Source organism: Melanerpes formicivorus, unplaced genomic scaffold (genome assembly GCF_026170545.1).
Source record: "Melanerpes formicivorus ecotype bairdi unplaced genomic scaffold, bMelFor1.0.p_v2 SCAF_13, whole genome shotgun sequence".
Lineage (NCBI taxonomy): Eukaryota > Metazoa > Chordata > Aves > Piciformes > Picidae > Melanerpes > Melanerpes formicivorus.
Window position 1 is genome coordinate 10,062,739 of NW_027142365.1, and position 21,575 is coordinate 10,084,313.

Consider the following 21,575-nt stretch of genomic DNA (forward strand, 5'->3'; position numbering starts at 1 on the left):
GTGCCATTGAGCACGCAGTCCTGCCTTTTGAGTGAGAAATGAAACGTAGTGCTGCCTGATTTTATCAATTGCCATACTCAAACTACTGTCTCCAGGCATATTTTAATCCTACAGTCACCAACGAGCGCTTCACGTAGTTGTCCTAAATTTCCACCGAGTGTGTGCCAGCAGCTGCTGGGATCCCCTTCAGATGCACACGAGGCTCTGAAGGGCCACCGGTGCCACCCGCGGCTGGGGACGCGCCGGGACAAGACGATAGCGCTCGCCGAGCCCGCCCCCTGCTCTGCGCCCCGGGCGAGAGACGCTGGCTCCAGCCTTCCGGGAAACCCAAATAGAAACCTCGGCCGGGGCCGCCTCCGGTTCCCCGCCCCCGGCGAGGGGAGGGCGGCACTACCTGCGCCCTTCCCCGCCCCCGGGAGTTTCCCGCGGGACCGGGACGAAGGGTCCCGGCGCTGGCTGCGGGCGGGCCGCGTGTCCTGGAGCCCCGCGGGTAAGCGAGACTTGGAGGGGGGGCAGAGAGGGCCGGGACGGAATGGGAACTCGCCGTCCACTCAGGCGGCTCCAGCAGGGTCTGGGGTTGCAGGGTGGGTTGCGGCTGGCAGGCTACTGGCTGCCCTCAGCCCCCTGGACAGCGTCGTGCTGGTCGCTGAAGTCTGATCCCGGCACCTTGTGCTGTCCCCGCGGCTGCAGGACAGAAAGGGGTCACTGGGCACCATCCTGCTGGAGAAGAGCTTTCTTCAGCACCAAGAGGTCTTGTGTTGGGTGGTGTGGGGTTGTTTGTTTTTTTTTCTTTTTCCCAAGTGAAAATGTGAAATTAGGTAGAAATGGAAATTGTCCCTTGACAGAAGAACATTTGGTGTTTTCCTTTTTCTTAAGGGCTTGTGTTTTTCAAAGTCTGTTAATAACTGTCCTTTAAAGCCAATAAGGACTCCCTTCCCCCATCAATGGTGGACAGTTACTTGCCCCTTAAACTAGGAAATTATTCTCTAAGAAGAGCACAAGAATTTTTTATTTTGAGTGTATGACTGTGTTGAGCCAGTCTGTGTAGTCTTGGGTTAGTTTGGTGGGGGGGTTAAGTTTAATTGTAGGTTTTGTTTTGTTCTTTGCTTTGTTGATCCTTGTCACACACACACACAAAATCCACAGGAGCTCAGAAGTCTCTTAACTAGTTACTCTTATTTTAATATGGTGGTTATAAGGATGCTGTCAAGCTTCTCAGAAAAAGGGGCTTAAGTAAAAGCTGCTTGTGATAGAGAAATCGGCTTGCAAATTAGTCATGTGAGGATGTTGAAATAATGGCAGAACTGGACAGTCTGGTGCTTTAGCAACTGACTTAAGTTCTTACATTTAGTTTTCTTCTTTCCAGTGTAGGTATAAACAGTTCTTTAACTGAGAACTTAAGTAAAGCTTGCTTGGTGATGTCAGTTCTTCATGTGTCTGGATTGTATAGAAATATTTGATTACTTTTTTTTTTTGCTAGTGGTGAAAATATAATACAGATATTGATAAATTGTTGCATAATTTGAGCATTAGCTTTACATAGTTTAGATACTGCTTTCATTTTGTAAACATTTAGTGTTCAGAATTTGCTAGATACAGGGAAAAATGAAAGGTCTGCAGCTGTTCTCAAGCACTAAAAGCACTTTTTCTTGTTATTCAGAGCTTCTTTTTCTTTGGCAGTAGTGAAACTGTCTAGGATGTTATTAGTGTGCTGCAGTTTGGGAACCCTTTGAGGAACAGATCAGAGTTTGCACCTATGGAAAGCAGCATTTGTTCTAAACTGTGCAGGTAGATGCCTTATGCATGAAAACATTTTCAGAGTGAGTTTTAATTGTGTTGTATATTCATCTCTAGAGCATTTAGAGGCTTATGTTTTCCTTCAGAAAGTCCCTTGGGAATAGTTTCTAACTTTACATGACTTTACCCATGCAGTCTCTCAGTTCCTTGTATGACTGGGCTGTTTCCTCTCCACTCTCACGAATTCAGCACTGTTTTAAAAAAAAAACAAAAAGGCAAGGAATAAAAGTTCTGTTGTGGGGAGGAAAAAAAATCTCTTTTAAGATAAATAAATTTCAGGCTTTGTTAAGAGCCTTTGTCTTGGGTATAAAGCAGGAAGGTGGGGTGCACCGGGTTAGAAGAGACTTCTAGCATCTTCTGTTTCTTGGGTTGGGTAGAAAATCCTGACCTGTCTCGTCACCTCAGACGCAAAGCCTGGGTGCTTTCCCCAGCTGTCCTGGCGCTAGAGGTGCTGTCAGGCTGGCTTGAGGCTGGTTGAATTGGTGTGAAGTGCTGGTGATAATCACCGTGTCCATCTTGGGGGGGACGAGGAGACACGGTGCTGCTGTGCCACCATCACCGCAGGGGGTTGCAGAGGAGCGTGTGGCGCCCGCCTTGCCTTTTCCTGTACTGCCTCCGCCGAGCTGTCCTGCCCTGCCCTGTCTTGCACACTCGCAGCACGTGGGCTGAGTTTCTCTGCCAAGTCGGCCGAGTCATTTTTGCTTGGTTTTCTTCAACGCTAGAGCTGACGTAAATACTTTGACCCATGAGAAATATGTGCCACAAAGCTTCCACGTCCTTGCAGGGAGGGTAAGAAAGATAATGATTGTAACCAGAAACTGTACCTGGGTAAACGGCATTGCTTAATGGCCTCGGGGGACCGAGGCTGCTGCCTGTCCTTGAGATAAATAGGTTGTGCTTGATGCTTTTCTTTTTCTTTTTCGACTTTCTTTTTCTCTGGTTGTTACCTTTTACGTGAATTAGATGGTTGCAGCGGATGATGAAAAAGGGAAATGAAAGCTTTCTAAACAGGGCATCCTTAAGTCAGCTCTGCTAGACGAAAAGGAGATCCTTCTCTGCTGTTAGCAAACATAAGGCAGGGAGGATAAAAGTCAGGACCTAGCCATGGAAAAACTGTTTCACAACTACTTGGAAATCTGTATGGTCATACAGCAGCTGGATTCTTGTTTGAACTGTAATCTTTTTCTGCAGAAAAATCCCCTGTTATCTCAGCCTTGTGATTACTGGTTTTTCTTTTCATGAAGCAAGTGATCATATGAGCATAAACCAGTCCTTCTGCTTGAGCTGGTATGCCGTGGCTTTATTTGTTTTGCTTTTCCTAATAGGCTGCTGCAGAACACTGTGAAATTATCACCAGCAGTAAATACGGGTTCAAGAAACATGACAACTCTAAGGATTATATTGAGACCTTTTTGATGGTTTTGAGTGATGTAACCAGGATAAATACAAGGTATGTGCTCTAGACATTTATGTGTTGAAAACTATTTGTCTTAAGTATTTTAATAACTGACCATGCATGTTTTTAACTTGAATAGATTAATTCTCTCTGGTTTAAAGCAGGAACCTGGGATGGGAAGGCGACTTTTAGGAATGTTGAACTCAGTTTCTTGTAGTGAAAGTTCACTTCAGCAAAGTAGTCAAGAATTACCTTTAAAAGTCATTGCTAGGACTACTGAGGACAGAACAAATTGCTGGAAACTGCTTTAAAATCTCATTGCTTTTATGATAACACAGTTTCTGACTTTCTTTTGGAACTGGTGATAACTTAAGTTCAAGTTTTGTTCTGATCAATTATTTACAAAACAGATGGGTTATGTATCTCAGGTGGTGACTGACTTGTGCTTTATGCAATTATGCTAACAAATGCTTATTACTAGTGGGATGACCTTGCTCCATGACCTCTTCCTCTTTCGGGACACATCAAATAAGTGTGGGGTAAACTGAGTACATTTATATCTCTCTCTGTCATTCCTTTCCAAATAATTAATTCCTTCATTTTCATTGAGGGTACTCCTTCATTTTTGCATATCCAGCAAAATATAACTAGGTCTTGCTTTCTTACTGTGCCAGTTCCTCTAACTAAAAGCTTTACCACGGTAAATTCCAAGTCCAAATGACAAGGGAAGTTCACTAATAACTTCTAAACCAAATTTACTAGCAAAGAATTTTTCTCCATTTCATTCTCACCCGGTCTAATAGTTATGTTTTTCTTCATATTGCAAATTCATAGTTTTAAATCTAACTGTATAATGGTAAGAGGAACCTTGACAGGCTGGACAGATGGGCGGAGTCCAACAGCATGAGATTTAACACATCTGCGTGCTGGGTTCTACACATTGGCCACAACAATCCCATGCAGTGTTACAGGCTGGGGTCGGAGTGGCTGGAGAGCGGCCAAACAGAAAAGGACCTGGGGATGCTGATTGACAGTAGGCTGAACATGAGCCAGCAATATGCCCAGGTGGCCAAGAAGGCCAATGGCATCCTCGCCTGTATCAAGAATAGTGTGGCCAGCAGGAGCAGGGAGGTCATTCTGCCCCTGTACTCAGCACTGGTTAGGCCACACCTTGAGTCCTGTGTCCAGTTCTGGGCCCCTCAGTTTAGGAAAGATGTTGACTTGCTGGAACATGTCCAGAGAAGGGCAACAAAAACTGGTGAGGGGTTTGGAGCACAAGCCCTGTGAGGAGAGGCTGAGGGAGCTGGAGTTGCTTAGCCTGGAAAAGAGGAGGCTCAGGGGAGACCTTCTTACTGTCTACAACTACCTGAAGGGAGGTTGTAGCCAGGTGGGGGTTGGTCTCTTCTCCCAGGCAACCAGCACCAGAACGAGAGGACACAGTCTCAAGCTGCACCAGGGGAGGTTTAGGCTGAATGTTAGGAAGAAATTCTTCACAGAACAAGTGATTGGCCATTGGAATGGGCTGCCCGGGGAGGGGGTGGAGTCACCATCACTGGAGGTGTTTAAGAAGAGCCTGGATGGGCACTTGGTGCCATGGTTTAGTTGATTAGATAGTGTTGGATGATAGGTTGGATGCGATGATCTCGAAGGTCTTTTCCAACCTGGTTAATTCTATTCTATCCTATCCTATCCTGAACACTTCTTTTCATTCTTACTTTGCTGAAACATTTATGTGAAAAGTGTTTTCAAGTTTATTTCTTTTGTTTTTTCAGGAGTGGTTTTGCAAAGTGGACAGTAATGGAGTATATGAGCACGGGTAGTGATAGCAAAGAAGAGATTGACTTGTTGCTAACTAATTTAAATATGTCTGAGGTGATAGACATCATGGAAGACCTTTATCCAGGGGGAGACCTTGCAGTCTATGAAGACAGCTTAATTACAATGTGTGAAGAGGCAAATCAGAATGAAGAACGTGCAGAATCTTTACTCTTTTGTGAAAGGGAAGTTTCTTTGATGTCTTCTGTCAAATATGGGACTGTGGAAGATCTGCTTGCTTTTGCAAATCAGGTGTCTAACACTGCAAAACAATTTAAAGGATGCAGACAACAGGAATCAGGAATCCTCCTGAATGTGGTATGTCTCTTTTCTTTTTACTTAAAAATTATTATATATTAGGACTGAGAACCTGAAGAGAAATCACCCCCCCAGTCCCAGGGGTAACACTTAGGCTGCTGTTCCCTGTGCAAATCTGGGACTGGAGGGATCTTTGCATCAAGTCTAGCCTCTGCAGTCTCAAGCAGCTGTGGAGAGAGGTCTGTTGTTGAGAAGGATCCACTATATGTTGTCTCTTGGTAACCCTGGAGATTAGAAAACATTTCCCAACATCGAGTACAAACTCTGGACATGCATTAAAAAAGCAAAAGCCACAACTGTGGTGGCTTACAGGTTTGGGAGAAGGTAAGAATTTTCCAGTGCCTTGTGTGCGTGTAGTAAAAAGCGTTCATTGTGCAAAACAAGCATGTAAGGGTCTAGAATCTATTTTGTGTAGTTACTGAATTAACTCTGCACAGAATACAGAAAGCAGTGATGTAATGAGAATAAGTATATAGTACCAGTGGTGACTTTCAGAATCACAGGATTATGTCATATCACACACCATATCACACACCACTAAATTCAAGTATAGATGCATTGTTTTGAAGTAGGTTATTTTTTTTCCCTTCCTTTCCTAAAGTGACTTATGTTCTACAGGCATCTGTAGGTATTAGTGTCATTGAGCTTCTATTTAAAATCAATTGCTCTGAAGAGAGTCAATTATGAAATGGAAGTTTATTCATATATGTTTGTGTTGCTGCTTCATTAAGAAGTTCTGCGTCTATCATCTTAAATATCTTGCACACAGTACATTTTGGATGTGAGCACTGCTTGCTTGAGGCTTACTGGTTACTCAGGTGTGAAATAGCACAGGGTGTTGCTTTGTTCTGATTTGGAGAGAGCATTGCAATATTGCAGGGCAGTCATTTTTAAACTCTGTAATTGAGTTTATTACTGAAGTGACACTAATATTAAAAGTTTCCTATACTTGGGCTAGGTACTGTTCCACATACTGGCCCTTGTTTTGCTTGCGTATTGTTACTGCAGCTGCATACAATTGGTATGACCCACGTACTATTTAGTGCACATGATCCCATTAAGCAACTGGGGAGTAGAGGCAGGGCATTTACCTGTACATGCATTTCAGCAGGTACACTGCAAATAACCTACAGCATTTCACTTAGGGTCAGGAGTGCTTCTGATTGCCTGGTGACCCCACTGACTGCACCGTGGCTTACATCGTGAGGGGTCCTGGAGAGCACAAGCTGGATTGCTTTCCGTTGGAACTAAACTAGCTGGAGGATGTGTTAGAGCCACAAAGGAGCATTTCCTCCACAGGACCAGTCTAGGAACTAGTCCTAAAAGTCTCCTGAAAACATGCTTAGTGTGGTGGCTGTTGCTTTCTTGCTCTGCAAATCCAATCCACTTGGTCTGTGTTGCTTTCCAGGATAGGTGCAGCCCATGTAGGTTAGCCAGTCTCAACCCCTGGAATTGCAGAAGCAAGCAGGCAAGATGTTTGGATTGCTCGTCTGCACCTTGGCTCTGATGAGCAGAGGGGAAGCTCATTCTGCATATCCTAAACAAAATATTTTTATTAAAAGACACACTTCCCCCAACAGTTCAGAACTTAACCTCCCCAAAAATAAGAACTTCCAAGTACTAACTTATTTCATGTTGATACTAGTCACAGTTTTAGCAGTCTAGGAAATGCTTTCCAAATGGAAAAGCATGAACATTGTTAAAGCACAGAAAGGTTATCTACATTGCATCTTAAAAAGAAGTTTAAACCCAGTCATCTTCCTAATATGCTGTTAAAAATAGTAGCAGTAAACAGGTTAATGATATTCCAGATACTGACAACACTGTAGATCCCCGAATTAATTAGGAGCATTATTCACAGGAAACATTACTAGTTCCTTAGCTGAGACAATATTAAGAGACTGAAGAAAGAGCATCACATCTCAAGAAGCACTCATAGTTAGGAGTTTGGCCTCTCTCTGTCATGTGCAGAGGGAGGGAGTTGTTTCTGAGGAAAATACTGACTTAAATGCCCTGAATCTCTTCCTGGAGGAACCTTCCTGGCCTTGTTGACTGTACAGAGAACCAAAACTCCCAGCTTTACCACCTAAAGCAGACAGTGTGACTTTCACTGTGTTGTTTTTGTTTGTTTATTGGTTTGTTTGGTTTGTTTGGATTTTTTGTTTGGTTGGTTTTTTTTAATACAGTTTAAAACTAGAAGAAGATTGGTGGTAAAATTGTGGCAGGCTGCTTCTACGTTTTGCTAGGCAGCAGAAACTCTGGTACAAGATGAAAAATGTAGCTGTGTTGCCCTAGCAGTACATGTGATATTAGGAAACACTGAAATTGTTGCTCACATGGTGTAAGATAGCCTGTGAGTAACAGGTATGTGGCATAACAAGTTAGCAGATTACAGGAAGGACAAACATGTGCAGGTGAATCTAATAACAAGAGGCAGGCAATTTCATTAAGCCAGCTGCTGCTGTTGTTGTTTCAAGACAATTAATTGCAACTTACACTTTGTAAGTTAGTCACTGGAGAGAAACGTGGATGCCTGGACTGTGAATGAGTGCCACACCTCACATGCTGTTCCCATTTGGTGTTTCTAAATAAAGACTGCAGAACAGATCACGTGCATCATGCACATACAGAAGTGATACTTTTTTTTTCCCCCCACTACATGTATAAAATTAATGAGGCTTGAAGTGCTTTTCTTTTTCTTTTCTTTCTTTCTTTTTTTAATTGGGTTTTTTTTTCCTAATAACTCTGCAGATCACACCCAAGAATGGGCGCTATCAAATTGACTCGGATGTGCTGCTGTTTCCTTGGAAGCTGACTTACAGGAACATTGGCTCCGATTTTATTCCTCGGGGAGCTTTTGGGAAAGTCTATCTGGCCCAAGATAGAGAAACCAAGAAACGAATGGCGTGCAAGCTGGTATGTTAGCTCAGTAGCTTTATCTCCGAGCAAACATTGTACAGCATTGTATGTACAGTATATTGTCAAATACGTCTGCATCACAAGAGAGCCATGGACCTGCTGGAGCAGGTTCAGAGCGGGGCCACAGAGATGATCAGAGGGCTGGAGCGTCTCTCCTATGAAGACAGGCTGAAAGAATTGGACCTGTTCAGCCTGGAGAACAGAAGGCTCTGGGGAGACCTTAGAGGCTCATTTCAGTATCTGGAGGGGACCTACAGGAAGCTTGGGAGAGGACTGTTTGGAAAGGCTTGTAGTGATAGGACGTGTGGCAATGGTTTGAAACTGGAGCAGGATAGATTTAGGTTGGACACAAGGATGAAGTTCTTTACAATGAGAGTGGTAAAATACTGGAACAGGCTGCCCAGGGATGTGGCTGAGGCCCTATTCCTGGAAATGTTCAAGATCAGACTCAGTGTGGCCCTGGGAAGCCTGATCAAGTTGGAGGTGTCCCTGCTGACTGGTGGGGGTTTGGACAAGAGGACCTTTGAGGACCTTCCAACCCGAAGCAGTCTGTGTGAGTCACATTCACTGTTAGGCTGATGATCATCTTGGTTTTGTTGGCCTACACAAGGCAGGAAAAATGCAAGTTTCTAACTGTTAACTTGTTTTCATTTTTTGGCTTTGAGACTGCAAAAGTGTCTGCATTTTGAAAGTATCTGGAAGTATGTGTTAACTGCCACATGAGCAGGCCTGCTGTGCTGTGGAGGCTGAAGAATTTCTGCTTGTCCTGCTGTACTCATGGTAGTAAAATATCAGCATGAGATCATGTTTCTCCTGGAGATGATAGCAAAACCATGTTGCTGCAGATGGTTTTAGGATCTTGTCCTTTAACTGGGGTCCTCAGACTTAGTTTTTCTTTACTTCAGTGCCAATGATGTCCCTGAGAGCTCGTGTTACCTGCAACTCTCATTGTGTTTTGGGCACTGACTGAGCTTAAGGTTGTCAGGTGTCTGAAGAAAACTGCTGAGCAGTCCCCTGTTTTTATGCAAACCAAAGGCATTAAATATTTAGTGTCAGTCGAGGTTGAGCTGGGAAATTGCTTTATATCCTCTGACTTTTGAATAAGTACCTGTATTGCCCCTGTGAGTGAGAGCTGGGGAGGCAGTTGCATGTGGCAATTACACCCCTTGCAGTCAGTGTATCTACATGAAGACAGATTTAGTTTGCTGTTCCTGCATAACCCACTGCAGAATTAAAACATCCTAATGTTTCTGAAAATGCAGTTTCTGTTTGCTATAAAAATATTCACAGTCACACTGATTGGACTCAGAGAGCATAAAGGTCTTTTCCAACTGAAACAATTCTATGATTCTAAGTCTGCTGAGGGAAGGAGAATAGAAAGAGTGATAGTAACTTTTCCATGTGTGAGCAAACACTGTTTTTTATTGTCTTAGCAATCTACTGTCAGTACTTTTTAAAGGGATATAGTGCTGCCAGATGCTGCCTTTAAAGCAGGTTTCGTTCATTCTAAGCCATAAACCAGCACTGATAAGGATTGACTTAGGTTAGTGCCGGTCCTCAGCATGGTTTGTCTGTACGCTGCTGAGTACTGCAAGCACTGATGCACACATCAGACAGGTGCATGGCTGAGGCAGAGCAGATGAGACTGCACAAAGCTAATGGAAAAAGCAGCAGGATTTTTATCTCCTTCACCAGGAAGTTTGCATAGAGCTTTTGCGCAACCGCCAGATTTTGACGGGAATAGCTGTTACTACATTGCTTGTTCTGGAAGATTACAGTTTTTGTTTGGGCATGATTCCAAAAACTCTCTCAACTTTAAACAGGATATATCTCAACTGGAAAAGAAGAATAAGTCACAGGATTGACATAAAACCCCGTACTTTAACAAGTGGATCACAGGATTGAAATAAATCTCTGTGTTTTAACACATGGCTAGGCGAGCTTTGCTTCCTTCTTCCATTTTAATCTGTAGGATAATTAGTGTTAGTATGGATAACCTGGCCTTTAAGCTTCTTTTCTGTGGTTTTGTTTCAATTCACTAGGTCCCAGTGGAGCAGTTCAAACCTTCAGACGTTGAAATACAGGCATGTTTCCGTCACGAAAACATTGCTGAATTATATGGTGCTATTTTATGGGATGAGACGATCCATCTCTTTATGGAAGCTGGAGAGGGAGGATCTGTCATGGAGAAGCTGGAGAGTTGTGGTCCTATGAGAGAATTTGAAATCATTTGGGTGACAAAGCACATTCTGAAAGGACTTGACTTTCTTCACTCCAAGAGGATTATCCACCATGATATCAAACGTATGTGTATGTGATTCTTCGGTGTACTTTCTGGTCTAGGCTGGGTTGGGACCCTCATCTCTGGGAAGAAAGGAAGGATAATGCACAACAAACGACAACAAGGTCATAGCTCCTTTGTCTTTCTTGAGCAGCTCGATTTGAAATAGAAACTTGAAGAAAATGAGTGAAATTATCAGTCTGTGTTAAGCCAGAAGTTTCCCTCCTTCCATGTTAATTCATCCTGACTGCTTCCATGCCCACCTTGCACTTGCACCTTCTTGTAGGTTTTATGTTCCTGCATGGCTGTTCCTCAGTTTGGAACTAAACACATAATTTGTATTGTTTTTTTTTTTTTTCCTTTTAACAATGACTATGAATTTTAGTCTATATTTGCTTTTGAAAGGCTCTAGGTATTGACATGTATAAATAATCAAAACTAACCCTAAATTCAATACATTAATATTAAATGCCTTTACAATTAAATTCTAATGCATTATATTTACCTTAATATTAACTACTGTTTCTTCCAGCCTCACCTCCCCCAACGGTCAGAAGAATTCTGCCTTTCTAGTATCAGTGCTTCTGACTGTAGATATATCTCTTATGTAGGTTACTCTTTACTAAACCTGAGTGTTTATAGTAGAAATACTCAAAATGAAGTGTGACAATAAATAGTTTACAGAAGGTGGCAACATTTTGCTGAATTTTGATCTCCATCTTGCATTTTTTTAAGTTAATGTGGGTTGGTACTTTTAGATTTACACTTTTGAGATACTGGCAACTCTAAAAGTGCTTAATTTTCCCATGAGCTGTGCTTTCTCACTCCTGGTAAGAGGCTTTCCTCTGGGTTTATTGTAATTGGCAATAACAATGGCAGTAATTAAAAGGTTTAAAAACCAAACCAACCCACTTCATCTAGATAACAGACAGAAGAACCAGTCTGTTGTGGATGTGGTGGATGTCAGTTTGTTTTGCCTTTTCCAGCCTTTTCTTTGCATTACTGGACACAGGGCAGGAGCCAAGGTGGGGGCCACCTGGGGCTGATGGGCACCAGTCCTGGAGATGCTTGGGTGCAAACCCTGGCCACACTCCTGCCTGCAGGGAGCTGTTTGGTTTGAGGGGTTGATCTGGGTAATCCAGCCCTTTAATGGCAGCCGTGCCTACTGCCTAGCAAAGTGGTCTCTGCTCAAGGGAGCAAGTTGGGCATTCTCCATCACCAGGCAGAAACGATAGAAATGGCTGTGTCCCAAACATCTATGATTTCCCCCTCACTGCATCCACTGATGTTCAGTCTCTGTCATGCTGATGCAGGAGGAGATAGGGCTTTACTAAGAGAAAGACTGCCCTGAGCCAGGGAGGGGAGAAGGCTGTTCAGTGTTGCCACTCATTTTAACCCTTGGTTGTGGAAAGCAATGCTATTTCGTGAGGGGAACTTCAGTCCAAAATCAGCTGGAGCTGGGTGCAGTCCCAAACATGCAGCAGAGTGTGCTGCGCTGTGGCACTGTGGTCTCCTGCACCATCCTTTATGTAGTGTTTAAAATCCATATCTTCAAAGGTGTCCCTAAAGTCATACATTTATTTGTGTAGATTTGTAGCTCTGGCAAGGAGGTGGGGGCGTGAAAGATTGCTTCAGGAACCAGTACTGCTGAAATCAAGCCTGCATCTTCCCACTGGCTGGTCTCAGTGGACACCATCAAGATGGAAAATGACCCACAGTTTCCTCTGGGAGAAAATGTGTTTCTGTTCTGTAACTTGGAGACTTCCTATGTTCACACATTTGAAACAGCAAACAAACTAGAATTTTTCAAGGCTTACAGAGAGCACTACCTCCATAAATATTTGATTGGAAATACAACTGCAAAGAAAGCCTCTGAGTACAAAGTCCTGCCTTAGGCAGCGCTTTTTGGAAGAAAGTGCATTAAGCTCCTAGATAATGCTGCAGTACAATGGGAGTTTGGAAGTCTCTGTCTTTCATTAATTTTGCAGTCATAGTCATCACAGTGAGCCACTCTGGCTGACTGATGGAGGAGACTGGTGTGACTGCTGTTGAGGCACTTTGGTTGCTCTCTGCTTTTTTCTTCATTTAAGTCAATAGTGTAGAGAAGCCTCCTGGTGACCAACAGTTATGTTGTTCATAGCCATGTACAGCATGCTCTCCACCTTGGAGATCACTAAGCATCCCTCAAAGCAAGCCTTGATGAGGTGCCTACCAGTCTTCCACCTTCCTCCCTTATCTTGAGCCATTTTTCTTTCTCTCTCTTTTTTTCTCTTCTTTTTTGAAGCTAGGAAAGTGACCAATTGTTGATTAATCTCTTACATAAACCTGAAGAGTTTGAATTTTAAGAGGTGATTTAAAATTGGACCCAGTCACTAACAGACCTGTTTTGGCTAGAAGAAGGACCATGAGACTGGTTGTGCTGTCTCCTTTCTTGGGCTATCATCCAAATCAAAATAGATGTGTTGCAAATTGAACGCTCATGGTCCTAGAAACTGAAATGTTGTCTTTTTCTTCTTCTTTATTGTTTTTCTTTTAGCAAGCAATATTGTCTTTATGTCAACTAAGGCTGTTTTGGTGGATTTTGGCCTGAGTGTTCAAATGACTGAAGACATTTACTATCCCAAAGACCTTAGAGGAACAGAGGTAAGAAACTGGAGGGGCAAAATCCCTTGTGTTGTGTTACTCCCATGGTTGTGATGAGTAGACTCGAATTTGGAGCTTGAGGGTAGAGGCTTGCGCAAAAGGTTCTTATGATCAAAAAGTTACAAGTAAACATTAAGAATATAATACCAATTATATTTTTATTGTCAGTTTGCTGGGAATTGGGTGTTACACTTTGAAGGCTGTATCATCTTCTCTGCAGTCCTGTTAGTTAGCAATGATTAAATCTGAAGTTAAAGACAAATCAGGGTTCACTGAAATCAAACATAGGATCAGTGCTCTGAGGAGAGCTTGCAGTGCATCAGTTGCTGGTCAGAAACACTTCAAACAGGAATTTGTTCTCTGCTCTAGCAAAGGTGCTATGGATCAAGATGACCTGCTCAGCACAGTAGTTTGATTCCTTTGAAACTGCAGAAATTACAGACCTCGGGGTTTCATCCCTTAGCATTTCTAAGCTCTGTTCCCCATCCACGTGTAACCCTTCTGCCCTTTGGGTGTTACATATGGCATGGTTGATGATTATCTGCTACACTTGCTTAGGCATTACAGTGATGTAGGTGGGGACCTCTTACATGTTCTCAGTGACTTTGACTTTGAACACGCACAGGGGTCCTGCACACTACTTGGGCTACACTCATGCCTTGGTGTTTACAGGGCTGGAGCTTTAGCAGCAACGATTATCTTGGATAGCTACTGCAAACACAGCTTTGCGTGCTCTCTGTTGTTTACAGGAAATACTGCAGCTGAAATGTTGGCACTTACTGTTTTCCTGGTTTTCCACAGCACAGGCATGTGTTTAGAGGACTTATTTTCATAACTGAAAAAGAGCATTTCACGTCAGGCTTCATGGGGTTTTTTGTTTGGGTTTTGGGTTTTTTTTCCCCCCCAAGATATTTGGGAAATTACTTGAATGTTTGTTTTGACTGTCTTTCTAGCCAGGGGAGTGAGGAGCTTAAAATTCTTACTGTACTGGAAGCAACACGCTTCCTGGCATGGAATGTACGTGCTTTCCTGGTGGTGGTGGGGGGGTGTTATTTTGGTTTGGGGTTTTTGACTTGTTTAAGAGGGTTTTGTGTGCTGTTAATTAGAATAAGAAAAGTGAAGGGGATGAGTTGGAAGCTCTGGTAGCATATTTTATAAGGATGGAGATGTGTGTAAACAGGAAATCTCCAGGTTTGTGGAGTGGTGGTGATCTGCTCCTGGCTGTTGGAGGCAGGACAAGTTCATAGCGGTAAGAACAACTGTGAAAAACACTTAGTTCTTCATTTACTAGGAAGAAAATTATTCTACACTGTTGAGCACCTGTAGTCATGTCTTCAGAAAGTGAATAATCCCCACAACCCTGAAACATGGTGGTGCTTGGTGTTAGCTGTCTCAGGGTAGAAGCAGCCCAGTCCTTGGAACCAGCGATCTTGCTGTTCTGCCACAGCATCACAGGCCAGAAGTAAGGTTGCAGAGACAGGAAGGGAGATTTTCAAACACCAAGGACTTACAGGAACATCATGAATGCCTGTCTATAGCAGAAGCTCGCAGCCTTCCTGCTAGGCATCTTCCTCTCTGCCTTGTGGGGTGCCTGATCCAGTCTCCCACAAATGCTTTCTGTAGCCTTTGATGCCAATGGTCTGGTTAATTTTTTCAAAGTAAGATCTTGACTCCAAAGTCTTCCTGAGTTTTGCACCCTCTATTATGCAGCCTTAATATGTGGTGCAGGAGTGCTGTTTCTGCATGTAGTTGTACAGCTCCTTGTTAGGGCTCTGTCACTGCTGTGCAGCATTATGCCTGTGGACATCTCTTATGTCTGGTATTGGCAAGGACTCCTGAAGTGGCAGTTGGAGTTACCTTTTTCCTGTGCACATTCTTTTCTTGGGGCTTAGAACTTTTATTCACTTCTGTAGCACAGAAGGTCTGAGTGTTGTGAACCTTCTTTGTGTTTATGAAAATTAATACCTGCATTTCTGGGGAGAATGACTGAAAGATTGTTAGATTTTGTTGAGTTGGTGTAGCATGAAGAACCTGGGTTTTCTGGATAAGTCATGCAACACAGTATACCATGCTTGTGTTGAAACTCCTCGGCAGGAAATTACTTTTTCTAGGCATTTGCTGTGCTCGCTCTTACGCTCTGTTAGCTTCAGTCAAGCTATGTGAGGGGAGGGAAAAGTTGTCTGCTAGGGTTTTGTTGAATGTGGAAGGTGTGATTCATTTGCAGGAATGCTAAATTAAACCAGCACAGCATGAAGGGCTGTTTTTTAGTGGAGTCATGTCTCTGGTCTGAGGGGCAGGCAGCCAAGTGACAACCCAGCAGTAGGGAGGAGTGAGAATGGTAAGGTGAGAATGGGCTTGGGCTGCCAACTTTGGTGACAACTTTGGCCACTGTAAACCAGTCTAAAATCACAGCTTTGGTGCATGTCTCAGTTTGGCTTTTTGTCACTCTTCAGTCAAGGTACATCCTGACCATTTTCACCGTTGGGCTATAGTTGTTGACAGGTTCTTGTTCCAGCATCTTTTTCTCCTCAAAAAGGCAGCTGCTGCCTTTTTCTTTTCCCATGCACAGATTTCACTCAAGTTGCACTGTATTTGCTAGTCACTGTTTTTTGTACAAAACCAGATTTTCTATTCTGTGCTTCTTATGAGACTTAGAAGTGGCTGGTGCAGACCCAGAGGAAAGCAATGGGTAGGACTCGGTAGCAGCCATAGAATCCTGCTGAGCCTTTGCGCACGCTTAACCTGCGCACACGCTTCTGCTCTGAGGCTCTGTGCTGCAGATACGGTTAGTGATTTACCGGGAAATATTCCTTGGCATTTGCCTGAGCCCTACAGCCCTTCTCAGTCTGTGGTAATAAGCGGTCAAACCATGTGGCAATGACTTAACTTCCTGCTCTTGTGTCAGTTAATGGCTTTTAATGTGATTCTTTGTGGCAGGATGACTTGAACTAATTAAAGTTCTGTTTGGCTCCTTTAGAGTGAAATTGGGTGAGGGAAGAACAGAAACTAGAAGCAAATAGGGCGGCTTGCTAACCTCATGTGTTGTGGGCTGTGCCCACGTTGTGTTGAAACCTCCTCCCTTGGCTGGTGGTGGTGGCCGAGCTGTGCGGGCAGCTCCTGCCAGTCGTGGGGTGTGCCTCCTGCATCCTGCCCATCTGGTTCTCCTCTGGCTCTGCTCCCGAGCTGCCTGGAGCTGTCAGGAGCTTCCCACTAAATCCTTCTTTATTTTTTTAACAAATCCAAATGTTTCAGTGAAATGTTTGGGTAGAAACCGTATTTTGGTTTAGATGAGATTAGCAGTTTTGGTTTGAAAAAAAAAAGGCTAGAAGAGGGATACTGAAAGTTCTGGTGGAAAGGGCATGCAGCAGGACTTAAGAGATATAGATTTATATTTATGAATTGCCTTAGACCTGGCTGGCTTCTCACCATTCCATTTCTTGGAATAATGCCCCAGCATGCAGGTTATTGGATAAGGTGGGGAGAGGAGAAGAGTAAGGAAGACAGGAAGGTGTGTATCTGTCAGTTCTCCCCAGAAGAGCTGTCAAGTATCTGATGTAACAGGGATCTGAGGAGTGGACTCCTACCCCAGCTGGGTGACTAGCACTCACAGTCACCCTTGTTAGCCTCATACAGGCCCATGTTGTTCAAGCAGAATGGAGCTGTCCCAGCAGTGCCCCACTGGCAATGCAGGCACCTCCTTTTCCTGTGGAGGAGTGAGGTTCCTGCTACACAGCCTTGGGTTGAACATCAACCTTCCAAAGCTCAGCTAAGTCTCATAGCCACTGAACTGTGGCATGTGTAGGGAGGGTAAACCTGGAATATGAGTTTGTCCAGGTGCCAGAGCAGAAAAATCTTACTCCCTAGATGATGCTTGTCTATATGCTGCAAGCACTGTTAGGATGTATCCCTTCAGAGAGTTTTCCCAGATCTCAAAATGCCACGATTTGTCTTTGTTTATTGCTTTCCTCTATTGATTAATCTCTTTTTGACAATTCTGCACAGATTTACATGAGCCCTGAAGTTATTCTCTGCAGAGGCCACACAACGAAAGCGGACATCTACAGCATGGGAGCTACTATTATACACATGCAAACTGGCATCCCACCCTGGGTGAACAGATATCCTCGTTCTGCATACCCCTCCTACCTCTATATTGTGAGTGTCCACAGCAAAGCTGTAGCTCAGTTTCAGTTGAAGGGTTTCCTATGCTCTTGTTTGGAAAAGCTCCAGTCATATAAAAACTGTCAAAATGTTTCTCAGAGAGATGATATCATCCTTGTTGCTTCAGGGGAGGGAAGTGGGTTTTGGTCGTTTAGGGGAAGGTAGAGGCTGAGCTGGAGTCGTCTCTGTCATTTGTGTTGAAATTTACAGGGCTTGGGTATACTGCAAGAACAGGGCTAGAACAGCATAAAACTTGATTGAAACAAACCCATCTGTGTCCAGCTTATCTGTTTTGCTTAGAAGTGGCAAATGAAAACTGGAGCCTGGCAGATTTGATTCTCAGATTCTTCTAGTGTGGTATAGAAATCTGGTGAATTTGATTTGAGGCTTGCTTGGAGCTGCTTTGGGTTTTTAAACTTAGGATAAAAACTTGACTTTTAAAAGGTGGATTTTGTGCAGCTGTTCTCTTCTAATTGATTCACCCAGCTCAGGGAGGAGATGAGTTGTAAGTGGGGAATTCCCAGACCACTCGTGGTTATCTGCGGCTTCCTCTTCCATTGTTTATGGAATAACTGTTTTAATGGTGGTCTTTTGATTCCAATAGATCCACAAGCAAGCTCCCCCCTTGGAGGACATCGCTGAAGACTGCAGCACTTCCATGAGAGAGTTGCTAGAAGCGGCTCTAGAAAGGAATCCTAATCATAGGCTGTCTGCAGCAGATTTACTGAAACATGAAGCCTTACACCCACCCCCAGAAGAGCAGCCACGGTGCCAGAGCCTGGACTCAGCACTGTTTGAGAGGAAAAGACTACTGGCAAGGAAGGAGCTGCAGCTGCCAGAAAATATTGCAGGTAGTGATATCAGGCTTACTTACCTTGCACTTTGTAGGTTTTACTTTGTCTCAAAACTTAAGTGAGTGTTTAGAATCAAACCAAACTCAAAAGGCTTCTGGAAAGAGATCAGTAAACAATCCAGCCAGATGAGATCAGAGACAGAGGTCATTATGAGTTACGTGAAACGCCTGTTGACTTCAACAAGGGAAGAACTCAGCCTGAATTCTGCAGCTCCAGAAGGGCTGGCTCTTGAAAAAGCTCTGGGTGTCATTCAGGGCACTTTGTGAAGCAGAAGAGGGGGTGAGGCAGAGGAAGGTGGTGACAGTTTCTTTTCAAATGGTGTCCTGTGATAGTACAAGGGGCAACAGACACAAACTGGAACACAGGAAGTTCCACCTCAACATGAGGAAAATCTTTACTGTAAGGGTGACAGGCTGTCCAGAGAGGTTGAGGAGTCTCCTTCTCTAGAGACTTGAGACCCATCTGGACGCATTCCTGTGTGATCCTGCTCTGACAGGAGGTGCCTTCCAACCCCTAACGTCCTGTGATTTTATGACAATCACACCATGGTGTGGCTGAGTATTAGCAGTACAAACCTTTTGTTTCAAAAGTGAAAGTAACTGGGACAGAACACAGTTCCCCTTGTGCATTAATAAGTGCTTTATGAGGGGTAATACAGAAACTAGCTAGGAAACTCAATGTGTCCTCAGATAATATCAAGCCCCAGGGAGATTCAGTGCCGGCAACCTGCTAGCGGGCTTCGGAATGATTTAATTCTACTTCTTTGTTTTGCCTTGTGGGTGCATAATCCTTTGACTGGCTCAGGCCATCTGAATCAATTATTTTGAAAATGAAAAGCACTGAAAATTAAGTGGGGAAAAAAAAATGGAACTTTAGCTTAGGTGCTTGAGATTCCAAGGTACTCATTATACAAGTATTCAGGAGAGTTATGCTGCTGCAAACCAGGTCTGGATTTTTCAGACTATGATTTGAAAGGAAAAAAAAGTATCTCAGACTGATGGTCCTGTGTTTGTTCTGTACTGTCACATCAAGTGACCCAAAGAGGATGTCATCTGTTTAGATGAAAATTCCCCTGGTGTGAAGGGGAATTCTTAGCTGGCAGAAAGCTGGCAGGTTGGTTTTTTTCATGCACCAAACTTTCCTTTTAGCACAGCGGCTCAAAGGATGTGGAAGATCTGCCTAGCTGTCCCAGCTGATGGAAACAGTTGAACATACTTGACTGTTTCCAGCAGCAAACTGCTTAGCCTTTCTTTGCCCCAGCATAGAGGGTTGATTTGCTATCTCTATTTTATGTGAGGTTTATGTTGCAGTGTCCTTAAAAAGGAGGCTTTCGAGACCACAGATAAATAAAAGCAAATATTAGGCCGATAATTCCAGTAATGTCTACAGCCATGGAACTGAACGAATGTAGGTATCTATGCAATAATGATATGCTTTGTCTCTCTCCTTTTTAGATTCCTCATTGTGTACTGGGAGCATGGAAGAGTCAGACCTACTAAAGAGGCAAAGGTCACTCTACATAGATCTTGGAGCTCTAGCTGGTTACTTCAATATTGTTAGGGGACCACCAGCTGTAGAATACGACTGACTCAGTGGCATTTTGTGTCAGCAGGTTAGAAATGGACCTCTACCTCTCAAAACTTGATTTTAAGACTTGATTTTTCAAATCTGTATGTAAAAATTTTGCCATTGTGGGCTGTGAAATGTGAATAGTGTTTAATTGCACAGATGATTAAGCTAAACCCTTGAGGGCTCTGATAAGCTGATCCTAAACAACCATGTTTGTGCAACTGCTGGTTGACCAACAAGAAGATGGCAAAAAGAACACTGCTGGGAATGTCTCAATCCAGGATATCTTCCTGTGCTGGGCCTTGCACTTTTGTAAAACTTGTAATATATGCTTGCAAATACTGCCATGGAAAAAGCCAATATATATAATCCAGCATGTAGGCTCTAAGATTCCAGCTCTCTAAACTGTCCTTAGAGAAAACTTTCTAAAGGGAAAAAAAAAAGTCCTTGATTTAACCAGTCAAAGACTGATTCAGTGTTGTTCTGTCTTTGAGACTTGGCCAGTCTCTGGTCAATCTTACTGGAAATCAGGGCCCCCCTTGAGCTAATTTTTATCAGCTGTCTCTGGAGACAAAACATCACTTGGTCACAGATGTGTTTTACTTTGCATCTTCCCTGGGCTGTGGAAGCAGGGCACTGGCCCACTTCTCTGTGGGTGGAAGGAATCTTTCCCTGGCCCTGTCAGTTAGGTCTGGGAACAGCACAGCAAGCTGGCCTTGACTCCACCTGCTTCCTACGTTACAGATACTGCAAGGATATCTTAGGTAGTTTTCAAGGATAGATAAAATGTTATTCCCTATTGGCAATAGTGGGCAGGCTCCAGCCTCTTGCTTTTTAACCCTTTAGAAGTGTACAGGTGTATAATTGCTGTGAGTGCTGTGGTTTGGAAAGCATGTCAGTTGTGACAGGCTGTGTTTATGTTCCTATGGAAATGGAATTACATTGTTCTTGCTGTGCCTCATATATTTGAAACATGATGTTTTGGATGATAGTAAAACTATGTGAACTGCATAGTTCTGTACATCCCATGGGATGAGAACGTAAACTTTTATAAAACTCTTCTTGGATGCTTAGGATGACCTCTCTATAAGCATTTGTGTTTAAGTGGCATACTGTGTATGTTGTACACTGAACCCCTTTGAGAAGCACAGTCTCCTTTTTCATATGTCTGTTATTTAATGCTGCTCCTATCTAACAGATGATTTCTAGTTTGATACTGATATGGTTAAGTGAATAAATCCAGCTCAGTGCCTTGAAATGTGGTCACTCTCTTCTTTTCTCTTTAAAAACACCGTGAGGCTGGGATGTATTTGGGGCAACCTTCCCTATCATGGCCCAGGTACACTACACTCTCTACAACTGCTGTCTACAACTACCTGAAGGGTGGTTGTAGCCAGGAGGGGGTTGGTCTCTTCTCCCAGGCAACCAGCACCAGAACATGAGGACACAGTCTCAAGCTGTGTCAGGGGAAGTTTAGACTTGAGGTGAGGAGAAAGTTCTTCACAGAGAGAGTTGTTAGGCATTGGAATGGGCTGCCCAGGGAGGTGGTGCAGTCACCATCCCTGGAGGTGTTCAAGAGGGGATTGGACGTGGCACTTGGTGCCATAGTCTAATAGTCATGAGGTCTTGTGTGACGGGTTGGACTTGATGAGTTTTGAGGTCTTTTCCAACCTCATTGATTCTATGATTCTACACACATTGTTCCACCAACTGGGGAACTGGGTGGAGGTCATCACTGATGGATTTTGGACACTACTAACAGACAAAAGAGTGCTTCTGAAAAAGTCCCATTCCCAACACTCCTTCCAGACTGCCTGAATGT

The 21,575-nt window shown here is 43.6% G+C and overlaps 1 protein-coding gene across 1 annotated transcript; it reads left to right on the top strand.

Annotated features, from left to right (window-relative positions):
- The first annotated feature begins 394 nt into the window (after positions 1–394).
- Positions 395–21,011, top strand: MAP3K8 (mitogen-activated protein kinase kinase kinase 8). The gene is made up of 9 exons (XM_068146031.1): positions 395–490; positions 3,123–3,247; positions 4,966–5,326; positions 8,078–8,242; positions 10,288–10,549; positions 13,063–13,169; positions 17,172–17,324; positions 17,935–18,181; positions 19,639–21,011. The coding sequence occupies exons 2-9, from the start codon at positions 3,213–3,215 to the stop codon at positions 19,770–19,772; spliced, it is 1,464 nt and encodes a 487-aa protein (XP_068002132.1). The 5' UTR covers positions 395–490; positions 3,123–3,212; the 3' UTR covers positions 19,773–21,011.
- The last annotated feature ends 564 nt before the right edge of the window (positions 21,012–21,575 follow it).